The sequence below is a fragment of the Dermacentor andersoni genome, chromosome 3, assembly GCF_023375885.2.
Source record: "Dermacentor andersoni chromosome 3, qqDerAnde1_hic_scaffold, whole genome shotgun sequence".
NCBI classification, from domain to species: domain Eukaryota; kingdom Metazoa; phylum Arthropoda; class Arachnida; order Ixodida; family Ixodidae; genus Dermacentor; species Dermacentor andersoni.
In genome coordinates this window covers 44,550,561-44,564,380 of record NC_092816.1, presented here as the reverse complement: position 1 = coordinate 44,564,380, position 13,820 = coordinate 44,550,561, and the positions used below count along the sequence as shown (strand labels likewise).

The 13,820-nt window shown below is 49.4% G+C and overlaps 1 protein-coding gene across 1 annotated transcript in view; it reads left to right on the top strand.

Moving 5' to 3' along the window:
• LOC126516569 (contactin-1a) overlaps positions 1-13,820 on the top strand; it is a 38,366-nt gene that overhangs the window by 14,739 nt on the left and 9,807 nt on the right. Inside the window, exons 4-5 of the mRNA XM_050166697.2 lie at positions 68-197; positions 13,575-13,712. Coding sequence (XP_050022654.1) covers positions 68-197; positions 13,575-13,712 — 268 coding nt within the window. The remainder of the gene's footprint in view (positions 1-67; positions 198-13,574; positions 13,713-13,820) is intronic.

Genomic DNA, 13,820 nt, shown 5'->3' with positions numbered 1-13,820 from the left:
TTGCTTCTGTAACAGCAACCCAGCATCCTTTTAACATCGCACTTTCTTTTTATGATGGACTATGCAGCGGCAGTTCTTTGTGTACCACCTGGAGCCGGGTACTCCGTACATGTTCCGCATGTGGGCTTCTAACCGCCTGGGTCCCGGAGAGGCCACAACGGTATACGCCTCCACCTCGAAGCCGCTCGACCCCGCAGGTGCAGTTAAATCTTCATAATAAAATTTTCACTGTGATCACAGTACTTCCCCCTGTGCGGCTATGCAGTGCTCTCCTGCAGTACACAAGTGGCATCTTTGCTAAAAATCAACGGAGAGAAAAAAAATTCTTGTTGCTTCTGATCTCATGGGGTGTGGTGCCATCTCTGTGCACCTTGCGAAATTTTAAGAGGAGCACATTTTCCTGGGGACGTAGTCTGTAGGAGTCCACTTAGTGGACTGTCCATTTCGGCCACTGCTGATTGGCTGCTGCCGCTCGTATCCTCCTCGCTTGTACAGCTGCATCCAATCAGCACAATGACCGAAATGGACAGTCCACTAAGTGGACTCTTATAGAATACCCCCTTGTGACTTGCCTGTGGGTCACAACACACCAGAGAAATATGGCATCTGACCCACCTGACGCGTCACCACGCACAAAAATTGCGGCTTCAAAAACTGCTACCGCAGTGTACGTGTTACGTAAGACAACTTCGTGGAGAGTGAATAGCATTGGAAGCAGGCGCCATATTTTGATAAGATTACCGTCTTCCAATTCCATACTTCTCATTTCATACACCCTGTTGACTGGCCAATCCTGGTGATTGCTGAGGACGACTTTGTGAAAGCCAGTGACAAAGGGCAAAGAAAAAAAATCAAGAATGGAAAAAGATTGTTACAAAATATGGCTCCAATGTTGGCGAATAGCGCTGTCACTCAGAGCTGTCTTAATTCTAAAAACATGAAGGTCTGTTGTTCTCTCATCCTGCTATGGCTGACTGGTGTTCAGATGTTTAGGTGTCGGCCTCATAGGCGGAGAGTTTTCATATTTCAGGGGGAGAGGGCGACCAGCTTTCTGAACCCTGAGTAAAACCTGAGTAAAACCTCATTAAACCGTAGTTGGCCAGAGCTCAGAAAAAGTTTGTACTAAACGGTAGTACTGCTTAACCGAAACACAACGAGATCGGCCACTTATCTGTCAAAAACGGAACTCGGAATGAGTGCGATGAAAGAGAAAAAAAAAACAAGCAGTATTTATTCACTTCACGCGACAAAAGTGTTATTTTCGTTTGATGCCGTGGCGGCCTAGCAGCAACGACAGCGACCTCAAACTTATGCCCGTGTCACACGGGCGTTTGGAAGGCCTTCCAACCGATAGCCAGTTGACTCAAAGGTCAAGTTTGAGCTGCTACACGGGCGGTTTCGAAGGCCGCCAAGTCAATAGTCTATCGAGTCAACGGAGCACCTTACAACTCTATCGATATCTCGATGGCCTTTGAGCAACAGAAAACAGTGCGAACATGCCCTTTCATTCCCAGTGTGCTCGTACTCACGGTTAGAAAAAAACAAATCAAACCAAAATGCTCTAAAAATACTATATATGAGTGTTATTAAATATTCAGTACAGTCGAACCCAACTATATCGAACCCGTTTACATCGAATTATTCTATATATCGAACAAGTTCTGGTCACGGTATAGTTACAACGAGTATATATAGCAAAAATTACGCTTACATCGAACAAATATTGCAGTGACTCCCGATATATCGAACGTCAAGCAGCGGAAAAGTGCCCCCAGAAGTTGGCTTTCCCTCGCGGTAGCGGGGAAACCCGGCGGCGCGGCTCCATCCAACCGCTCTCCCTACCGTGACCGCGCTGCCTCGGGCTGTTCGGGCGAGCTGTCGACACTCCCCCTGTCGCGCATAGTGGAGTCTATTAGGCCACATCCTCCCTCTTTCTCTATCATCTTTCACTTGCCACCCCCTCTCTCCTGACGACGCTTCGCCGTGCTCCCTCACGGGTTGCAGAATCAAGCGGCCTTCCTTTCTTTAGATCACTATCTAGTGACACTCCCCAGCAAGAAATGATCCTGGCCCGCCTACAGCGCTTGCTCAGACAGCCAATCAGAGGCTCTTGTGCTCTCTTCGTGCAAGATGACGAAAGTGCGAGTTGTCTGGCTGCTTCTCTGGTTTATCGTGTTTGCGCCTTGTGGGCCTTCTCCCGCAGTGTTGCCGTGATGAAGCGGCAGAATTCGCCTTTCGTCGTGAAGCTCGAAATCATAAATCGCGTCGAACGCGATGAGAAGTTGGATGTCCCCGCAGCGTGCAAGATTCCGAGGAGCACTCTCGGCACGATTAGGGCTAAAGTGGCCAGACTCGCAACCCGGTGCCCATGGCGCCTGACGCGTACGCACGGCCGTGTACGAGGGGTTCTTCATACGTGCCGGTTTCCGCGTGCTCGGTGAGGACTGTAAATTCTGATGAATGCGACGAAGCCGTTGCCGAAGTTTGGAGCGAGCTGTCAAAATTTTCGGGACATTCGAATCAACGGTGGACGAGTTTGAGTGCAGACGATGGTGTCGCGACCACGGTAGAGCCCGGAAACGAAGACTACATCGCCGACATCGTACCGAGCACAAATGAAAGTAGGCACATTGAGGAAAGCAACTACGGTCCTTTGTCCACATCCTCCGAAGTGATTGGTGCACTCGCATTAGTCCGGTGCTTCTGCGCCAATGAGGAAGGTTGCGGCCTCAGCTTCTCCGACTCCTTAGACAACGTGGGGAAGTGCGTGCGTCGCAGGCAGCGAAATTGCCCAAGCAGAAGAAAATGCAGGACTAATTTATGCCAAACTAAGCTAGTTTCGTTAATAAAGTGATGTTATATATGGTATGTGCTTTTATGACATCCAATTATTTAGCAGGCTTATATCGAATTATGCTCTATATCGAACTGATAGGCGTTTTCTTGCGAGTTCGATATAGCCGGGTCTGACTGTAAAGTATTTTTGCCGCTTGACATGTGCGAACACACACCAAAACAGCAGCCGCATCGAGCGGCGCTAACGTTGCCACAGTTTCGCTACTCAACAACTTAAAGACTAAACATATATGTATGGCAATGTATAAACAAAATTTTTTAGATGTATAAACAAACATAAAAGAAATTATAGTGCTTTTAAAAGGTTTTAATGCTGTTTAATTTTTTGGGACATGAAAACGAAAATAAAGATCTGCAGCGCCATACAGTTTTGTGAGAAACGCCTGAACCACTCAATGGCCTTTCAAAAGTGCCGTGTAGCAGTGCGACAACTCCTTTGAGTGGATAGAGTTGTGGCGTTTCGAAGGCCGTCAACTGGAAGGCCTTCCAAATGTGCCTGTGTGGCACAGGTATTACTGAAGCTGCGAGCCAGCTTTTCAGTCAGCACCCTTTTCTCGGCAAACACTCGCATGGCAGATTCCTCGTTGGCGTTGCATGTTCTCCATGCACAGGCACAGTAGCGCTGCAGAAGTAGAAGTCGCGGTGCACCTTTTCATTGTGGGGTGCTGTTCTCATCTGACGATTGCATTCATGAGGCTGACGTAACGCGCAGCTTCTACCCCTGTGGGGCCTGAATCGCCCGTGCTGTCGCTTTCCGTGTCGTTCTCATCACTGTCGCTAATCCACACTTCGGCAACAACAGAGGTAATGATGGCAAAAAGTCAAACCTTGTAGCCGACATCTCTTCGCGGTCGCAGCAGCGCCACCGAGCAACTTCTTCGCATTTCAAATGCCACGCACCGTACTCAACAGCAGCTCCCTGTCGCATGCCAGCGCTGACTTCTTCGTGTCACATTCGATAGCACGAACAATGTCTAATTTTTCTTATATGCTGAGCACCCAGCCTCTTTATTATTCGAGCTTCGGCATGGCGCAAGTCCTAGGTTGCACGACGCCACAACGCTCTCTCACAGAACAAAGAACACTCTCTGGCACGGCGCCGAAATGTTGTTGATGTTGATGTGGCTTCACACACAAATGCGCAGGGCACTTGGAGGCCATTGTTCTGATCTCTGAGGCTTGTTGTTCTGCCGGGCTGCCCAATGGAGACGACGCACCGCCATGTTTGCGCGACGAAAAGTGGAAACACTATATGGTAACCTATACGTACGCAAGAAGCTGGCACGGTTTATGCGGATACAAAACACATTATGTTCAATGGCTGCTGAGTCGGGGATTTGATTTTCCCACTTTTAAAACGAAACTACTGTTTAAGCGGGTACAGTTTAACGAGGTTTTACTGTATTTACATTTTAAACATGGGATACATTTACACAGTCTAGCGTGACTCCCAAATGGAGCCCGCAAGACGAACATACAGCATGCGAGCACGAAGCTCCAAACACGCAGCACAGAGCTCACAAGTACATTGACGAGCACACTACGAGCACGAGCACACCTAGCAACCGACAAACAGCCGTTTTTAAACACTTCATGTTCCCTAGATCCCTAGGTGAGGCAAAACGTTCGACGCATCGTAAACAAGCCGCCTCTCTGCGGGACAGTTTACACACACACGTACGCACAGTTTTCACTGCCGATTAGCAGCGTCAAACGTCAACGCAGTCGACCCGCCGCTTGCCCATTAGCTTGAGTCTTAAAAGGCGCGTTGGTTCCCCGAGCTGACCAGGCACTGTGGCCACCAGTTGTCCCTTGCCTGGCGCCTCTAAATTCCAGAGCGGACATCGCACAGTGGCCTCCGCCGCTGTCCATTGTCTGGCGTTTTCAAAGGCCCGTGAAAAGGCACCGCAAGGCATCTCCTTCCAGGAAATCCCCCTGCTCCGGTCGAACCGTGAAGGTGTTGCCGATTTCACTGACAATAGTTGATCCGCCGATTGCGTTTAGTCATAGCGGCGCCGAGGGGTTGTTGACGCGCCACCTTGGGGTCCCTAGGAAACGAGTCACCGCAGCGGGTGTCGAAGGCTTCCATGGTATCTTCGGGGAAGTTCACCACGCTCGCAGCTGCAGCTGGCTGCGAAAACTTGCATGTTGCCACCTCGGCAGGCCATTCCTAACAGCTCCTCCATGGCCCGGAAAATCTCGACTGGCCAGTGCTGACAACCGCTGGGCACGAAGAGAACGGCTGGCGAGCAAGAAGATGGGTTTGCTTTCTGCAATCCCTGCGCACTTGGAATGCCTTAAACCATCTCACAACAACTGGCGCAGAAGAGTCGATCCCGGCAACACAATACCACTCAGCGTGCAAACGCCTGGAATCAGCTGTTAACCCACCAGGCTTCCTATCAAAATTTCAATGCAAGCCACTCAACTGGGAACCCCAAATTTTGCCCCCAAAATTTTGTGCCGCCAAAGCGAGTGTTCACGTTCCCCCTGAGTTCGACCAAACCTGACCGTCGCGCTGCACAAAAGTAAAGGTTTACGCAGAATTAAACTGAAGGCTCTCAACCACCAATACCCAAACATAACTTAAGCAGCCTAGCTTCACGAGCAGCCTGTTCTTATCTTATCGCAGTGGCGTACTTATCGCACGTACTGGTGCCACTGAACAGTCTGGTCAACTCCCTAGGGACCACAACGCGCTAGCTTTGTGGTCCCTATTCCGAACACGTACTTGCGTCATACGTAAGCATTTCATCACGCTTACTCACATTTGTACCTTTAGTCCACACAGGACACGTTCCTTAAACGAACAACCAAACTTGCGTAACTTACGCAGCACAGAGGAACCTTTAAACAAATGTGTCTTCTAATAACTAGCTCTACGCACGCGTACTAGAGAAGTCAGAATATGGCTGCCCTCAACACACACGAACAACCCAGTCATAAACCTTGTGCATCCTTCCATCCGCACAGGACACGCGCTAATGGACCTAAGAGCTCTTCTCAGTGCAAATGATGCACTAACTGAATATCTACGCGCTTAATCTTAGAAAATTCAAAAGCACTAAAAAAAAAAGAAGGTTAACTTAATACACATGCGCGTTACCATAGGCCGCTCAACGATAACCTTGACCTTCAGGTTAGTCACACACAAAAAGAAAAAGCCTATCTACTCATTAATTAACACCTCGCGAGACTAAATGTTTACATCAAACGCATCTTTAAAATCTCGGAGCTTCTCAAACGAAAACATAAACAAAGCTCATACCTTTACATATTGAAAAAACTTAAAACGCGAAATTTTCAAGTGCTCAAAAATGAAACAAAATAACACGTTTTACTTCTACGAAAGCTCTCTTGGCCTCCCGTTCCAAACGCTTACGACTGACTCATACTTTTGAGCCGTACCCGAGGTGGTCACGGTTCGAAAGCTATTCTGGCTACCCAGGAACAACAAAAGCGCCGACACACTATCAGCTCCTTCAACACGTTACAGTTTCTGGCCAATTAGCGTCCTGGTGCCACGCTTTCATTACTAACTCGACCGACCCCGTCGCGACTCCCTACCACCTCGTCTCGTCTTGCCACCTTGCGCTCCGTCGCACTACATGCTGCACTCCGGAAAGAATGACGGAACGACGAGAAACATAACTATCCCATGCCCTTTGTCCGCGTCCGTGCAGAACATGCTTCTCGGTCTCTTTTCGACCGGTGGCTCAAACATGCTTGATGCGTTCACGTCGTCAACAACGACCGCACCTTTCTTCTCCGCGCGCCCTGCCCCTTTGGGTCTCTCGCCGTCTTTGGCTGTGCTACATTAGTCACCGTCTTTCGGTCTTTATCGCGCTTCTTTTTTCGGCGCATTCTCCTTGAAGTCTCTTTCATGCCGTCCTCACGCGCCTCGTGCTGGCCGTTACACATCTCATCGGCCCGGATCGGTCTCTTACCCGCACAGTCTGAGTGATTTTCATTTAAATTGACTCTCTCTTTGCCTCGACTGGTGGACGGCTCAACCGACTCTGGAACAATGCAGCAGGCTTTACTCAAGCTATGCAACTCGCACTCTTGCGAATTGCCCTCTACTGCATCGCCCAGCTCCCGCTGTGCCTCGGCACACAGCCCGTCTGTCTCGATCGCTGTCTCACCCGCACAGTCCAAATGATTAATAACTAAATCACCCCTCTCTTGGCTACCTAGACTGGCGAAGAGCTGCACCGATCCCTGAACAATGCAGTTGTCTTCTCTTGAGCTACAGAGCTCGCAGTCCTGCGAACTGCCCTCAACTGCATCGTCCAGCTCGCACTTCACTTCGGCACGCAGATCTGACTCGACATGGGTGCTCACGTCTGTCGGGTCAACGGTACTCTTTACCTCGTTAACACTCTCGCTAACATTTAAAGCGATGCACACACTCGGTAACTGTGCCAATTCATTCGCAGCTGGCCTAGCTGCCTCTACAGTGCTCTCTTGGCACAGCACCTCGTCGCTCTCACTCTGGCCTTTGACGGCCTCTGCTGCCACTAAGGCATCGTCAGCTGCTAGCACTTTGAGTTCACTTATGAACGTGCTGCTAAACTCACAGGTACTACTACTTTCTTCGGCTTTCGACCAAAATCTGCTATCTACTTCCCACTTTCGCTGCGTCCAGCCTACAGATTTCTCAAGCCGCTGTGGACTTCGTGCGTTTAACTGCTGCAAATCTTGTATCTGTTTGTTCACTGCTGCCATTTCTTTTTCAACCTCCTGCCGTTTTTGCTTACGCTCTTGGCGTTTTCGCTCGCGCTCTTGGCGTTCTTGCCTAATTGATTCCTGTTCCTGTCTTTTGTTTAGAATTCGTTTACCTAGTTTTTCAATGAGTTTCAAATCATTGCAACTTTGCAAAATGGTCTTGCAAATCTCTGCTTCCGTCAAGTCCTCCTCTACGTCTACCATGAGCTCTTCACACAACCACAACAGGTCAGCTCCCGTCAAACACAATAGGACCATGGTTGCTACTTTAAGCTTTGGCTCTGCTGTCACACAATACTTGCTGCGATACCCACGCAAATCAAAATACAAGTAAAAGATCCCAGCAAATCAAATCTACAAACACAGAGAAATTGAAGCCTGGTAAATCTTACAGCCAAAACCAAACGCTTACCCACTGAAGTAGCACCATATCACCAGTCCTTCTCCGCTGTATCCACTCAGTTGCAAGAGGTGGTCAATCCCAAGTCGCCTCCAACTTGATCAGGATACTGGTCGGTCACCATGTGCCAAAGTCCGTAAGCTGCCATTACTGTCTCCGAGTCGTAGGCCGATCTACTAGCCGTAGGCCGATCTAGGAGCCGTAGGCCGATCTAGGAGCCGTAGGCCGATTTCACCGCTGTCAACCAGTTGTAGGAGTTTTGGCGGCCGTAGCTGTAGGAAGGACCTTGACTCTTCGTCGGGACTTAGGCGAGCAGGATTTATTTACAGTATTTACATTTTAAACATGGGATACATTTACACAGTCTAGCGTGACTCCCAAATGGAGCCCGCAAGACGAACATACAGCATGCGAGCACGAAGCCACGTGGCACGGTTCTGCCATCAGCGGGGTTGGTATCCTCCTGATACTGCGAGACTTCAAGGGAATGCTCCTGACTCCCAGTCCCGCTATTCGCCACCAGTTCCGCATTTCGCTTCTTCATCTCCTGTTACCCAAAGGTTCAACACTCGTCGGTCTCCATCTCCCCGTCATTGTTCCCTGTCCCCCATCGTCCGCCGCCCTCCAGCTGTGGAGGAAAAAGAAATAGTAAAGGCGCAGTTCTGTAGGCAAGAAGTGCGATCTCTTCGAACTGCTCAAGCCCTCGTTTATTCCCTATGAACGTCGAAGTTTTTACCGAAGGTATCGCCATTCACGCGCTTGTCGACACGTGTGCCGCAGTGTCCGTGATTGCCGACCAGCTTCGCCGTATGCTCCGAAAAGTCGCGACGCCGTTTTCTGCCATTTTGCTACGTACAACAAGCACTGAGTCAATTGAGCCTTTAGGAACATGTACCGTCCGTGTCGCCATACAAGACAGTTTATACCACATTTAGTTTGTTGTTCTTCCACGCTGCTCTCATGCCATCATTCTAGGACGGGATTTCCTCTCATCTCATCACGCTGTTATAGTTTGTGCCCGTGCAGAACTTGCACTGACTCCATTTTGCGGCAGCCTTTCTGAAGATTTGCCACCACCTTCTGTTCGAGTGTCCGTCGCCACCGACACTGATATTCCTCCTTTCTCTTCCGCCCTTGTACCTGTTTCCTGTGCTGCTTTCTACGATTCCACAGTTCTTTTACGTCATTTCAACTTGCTGCACGCCGTCATCCCTTCTTGCTTCCATTTGCCCTCCTTCCCTTTCGCCAGGGCTCCAGCGCACTTTATGTCTCGAATCTGTTTTCGTATCCATCTAGCTTACATCATGGTGAGTGCCTCGGTTTCGCTGACGAATTCGACACGAGCTTTGTCTATGACGTGCCTGATGACTCGACTCCTCTTCAGGTTGACGCCATGGCTTTCCCTGTCTTTGCGCCTGCGCCTGCATGTGACCAAACGTTTGCTCCGTCTATTGATCCCAACCTCACTTCGAGTCAGCACACGCAGATCGTCGACCTCCTTAACCAATTTCGACCTCCAAAAACAATGTTTAGGACGTACCTCCACGGTTGTTCATCTCATCAACACCGGCAGCCACGCGCCTCTGCACCAACGTCCACACCGTGTGTCCACAACGGAGCGCCATGTCATCTATGAGCACATAGGAGATGCTCCGGCACGGCGTGATACAGCCATCACACAGTGGGCTTCTCCGGTAGTGCTGGTAAAAAAGAAAGATGGGACAATTCGTTTTTGTGTGAACTCTCGATGACTCAACAAGATAACCCGGAAAGATGTCTATCCTCTTGCCCGTATCGACGATGCACTGGACTGCCTCCAAGCCACTGAATTCTTTTGATCCTTAGACTTATGATCCGGTTATTGGCAGGTCCCGGTGGCTCACGCTGACTACCCGAAAACGGCATTTGTTACGCCTGACAGCTTATATGAATTTACCGTGATGCCCTTTGGCCTGTGTAATGCCCCTGCAATGCTTGAAAGAACGATGGATAACATCCTCCGGGGCCTCAAATGGCAGACATGCCTTTGTTATCTTGATGACATTGTCATCTTTTCCCCGGACTTTTCTTCTCACCTGCTCCGACTCAAACGCGTGCTCACTTGCTTTCCCGATGCTGGACTCCAACTCAACTTAAAGAAAGTGCCGCTTCGCTGCCCGGCAGCTAATGATCCTTGGCCACGTTGTTTCGAAAGATGATGTGCTCCCAGATCCAACCAAACTCCAAGCCGTCACTGAATTCCCACAACCAAAGACCACAAAAGAACTCTGCAGCTTCATCGGATTATGCTCCTACTTTCGTCGTTTCATCTGCAACTTCACCGCCATAATAGCGCCTTTGAAACAGTTTCTCGCGGGTAACCACGACCTCCTTGCCTTGCCGCCAGTTTGCAATGCCGTATTCACGACGCTGCGTCGTGTTCTAACCTCACCTCCCATACTCCGACATTTTGAACCAAGCATACCGACAACATGCCAGTGGCGTCGGCATTGGCGCTGTTTTTACACAACGAAAGACTGGCTTCGGTGAATACGTTGTTGCCTTCACTAGCCGCGCACTCACGAAAGTGGAAGCAAACTATTCTGTTACAGAAGAAGAATGCCTGGCTATCATTTGGGCCATAACTAAGTTTTGTCCTTACATTTACGGCCGCCCATTCGACGTCATCACGGACCACCATGCACTCTGCTTGCTCTCGACCTTGAAAGATCCTTCAGGTCACGTCGCTCTATGGGCGCTTCGCCTCCAAGAGCATGATATTCGAGTGCTGCACCGCTCTGGTCATAAACATTCAGACACGGATGCCTTGTCTCGCTCCCCAGTGTCAGGCCAGCCCAGTTATGAGAAAGTACGAATGTGTGAGCCCTCCCTTAACACCATGGATATGCTTTCGGAGCAGCAGAAGGATCAATGGATTGTTGCTACGCTGGCTTTTCTGTCAGACCCATCAGTGCCTTCTACTGACTGTGCATTGCATCGCCAAGCACACCACTTCGCTGTTCGTGACGGGCTCCTATACCACCGTTTTACCTCTCAGACAAGTGCAAATGGTTATTTGTGGCTCCTCGGCATCTACGTACAGACATATGTGCAGCTTTTCACGATGACCCGCAATGCACACATGCAGGAGTACTAAAAACATACGCATGTGTGCGAATTCGTTATTACTGGCGCGGGATGTACCGATTCGTCCGCCAATATGTCCGCTCTTGCCTCGCTTGCCAATGCCACAAGAATACCCCCCATGCCTTTGCCGTTCCACTGCAACCATTGCCTTGTCCAGGACAGGCCTTTGACCGGATCGGAGTTGGTCATTATGGGCCTTTTCCGAGTACTTCAGATGGCAACTGCTGGGTGATAGTGGCGATAGACCATCTCATGTGCTACGTGGAAACTTCGCGTCTGCCCAACGCATCTGCGCGGGATGTTGCTTGGTTCCTTCTTGCTAACATCATACTTCGCCATGGAGCCCCCAGAGAGCTGCGAGCGACAGAGGCCGAGTCTTTCTGTCTGATGTTGTAGAAGCCCTGCTCACGGAATGCCACGTAACTCACCGTACCACTACTGCATACCACCCGCAAACTAATGGGATGACTGAGCGCTTTAACTGCATTCTTGGCGATATGTTAGCCATGTACGTCGCATCTGACCAAACCAATTGGGACCGCATTCTACCCTTCAGGACGTACGCTTATAATACCGCCACACAGACCATTACAGAATTTTCCCTGTTCTTTCTTCTTTACGGACACGAGCCTTCCTGCACAATGGATACCATCCTTCTGTATCGCCCTGACACAACGGAGGCTACTACCCTGTCCGAGGCTGCTGCACAGGCGGAAGAGTGGCGAAAGCTCGCCCGCACATTTACTTTGTAAGATCAGCAGCGACAGAAGCACCTTCGGGATATTCCCTCCTCTGCGGCACCCTATGCGCCTGACTCACTAGTCTGGCTTGTTCCCGCTACCAGCCCGGGACTTTCACCGAAGCTTGTTTCCAAGTACCAGGATCCCTACCGTGTCGTCAGTCGAACGTCTCCTGTGAACTATTTGGTAAAACCCCTTGAGCCGCCTTCCAATAAGCGCCTCTGAGGGCGCGAAATTGTGCACGTTCAGCGGCTCAAGCCGTACTTTGATCCACCTGTGCTATCTTGCCCGTAGGTCCCTGAGACGGCTCGGCTCCTCTTCTTCAGGGAGGTAATTGTACGGGAGAAGAACGAGCAGCAGGCACTGCTTCGAGAAAGACGACGACAACGAGTGGTTGGAAACCTTGTGTCTGTGTTGCCGAAGCTCTGTGCCCTCTCGCTGCGGTACTCTGCTATGTGAGGGTTTCGTCAATTAAACTATAACGCCTCTTGACAGTTACAAAATATGGCTCCAGCGTTGGTAAACAGCACTGTCACTCAGAGCTGCCTTAATTCTGAAAACATGAAAAATGAAGGTCTGTTCTCTCATCCTGCTATGGGTGACCAGTGTTCAGATGCTTAGGTGTTGGCTCCATGGTGAGTACCTGTACTTCATTTCATACTTAGCAGGCAACGCTGCGTAACGCTGTGCAAGCAGTGCGGTCATAGAAGTCTCACTCTATATGTTTAGCAGTTCGGTTATGTTTTAGTTGTGCCGCCTCGGATGAAATAGTTACTTCCTATATAGTATATTACAATTGCAGCATCTGCGCTTAAGGCTACATCAAATTGCATTTTAGTTGTGCACCTTTGTGCCTGCACTATTCAGTGTACCAATGGTTTTGTCGCAAGTGCAAGTTGTGTGTGCCACCCCACTCATTTAGTGGTAAGTAGATCCACACCTATTGCAAACTCCGTGCAGTAATTATACTTTTTTTTGTGCCATGAAAATGACATAATATTACATCAAATTACTTGACTGCATACCTATATCTTCCATATGTGCCGCACTATTTTTTGGTTGTTAATGCGGGCAGTGAGAGATGTCCTTCCAGCCTTTGTAGTTTATGAAATACAGTAGGGTGAGGTCAGTAAATTTTATGTTTTACTGCAAGGGCGGCGTGTGGCTCTGCAAAAGGACAAGATAGGTGGGCAAGTTAGAGTAAATTCCTAGCTGCTTTAGTTAGTCCAACAAGGACAAAGAAGAAGGGAAACGACAGGACATGCACTGACTTGTCATTTCCTGCCATCTCTGTCTTCGCCTTGCCATGCTACCTAAAGTAATACCGATGTCATACAGCCACTTTTGATTGTGATCGAGCCTGATTTGGATCGAAATTCTCAACTGCAATTGGCTCCCTCCTGCAGCTTGCGCAAAGGAGCCAATCGTATAAGCTACGACACCCATATAAGCTATGATTGTGTGGCACTCACAAGGCTGAAAATGTGTCTATGGTGTCCCAGCTCTCACCTCTCATCCTTCTCTCTCTCTCTCTCTCTCTGCGGCATGGCTTGTGCAAGGGTCATGTCATGTTGACAGGCCCGTCATTCTACAGTACGTGTAAAGCAATACCAGCCTAAAAGCATAACACTGATAATGTACTCATAAATAACAAGCGAGAAACACGGCAGCAGTGTTCTCAGTATTGAAAGAATGCTTTGCTTTTGCTTTCTCTGGTTATCTAGAAGTAGTGCAGAAGATGTTTGCTGGCGGGGATGACTTCAGCACAGCAGCATGGATGGTGGCCGTCTCGATGGTCATGGGCACCATTCTGATTCTCTCTTGCCTCAGCTGCCTCCTCATTTACAAGGAAGGCCGACATGGTGCGTTCATTTACTCATTGTTCATTCTGAAGGCTCACATGCTGATCAGTGGTGTCTTGCTTATTACACGGTCTGAGTGAAGTTATCAGATACATTTGGGTATAGGTC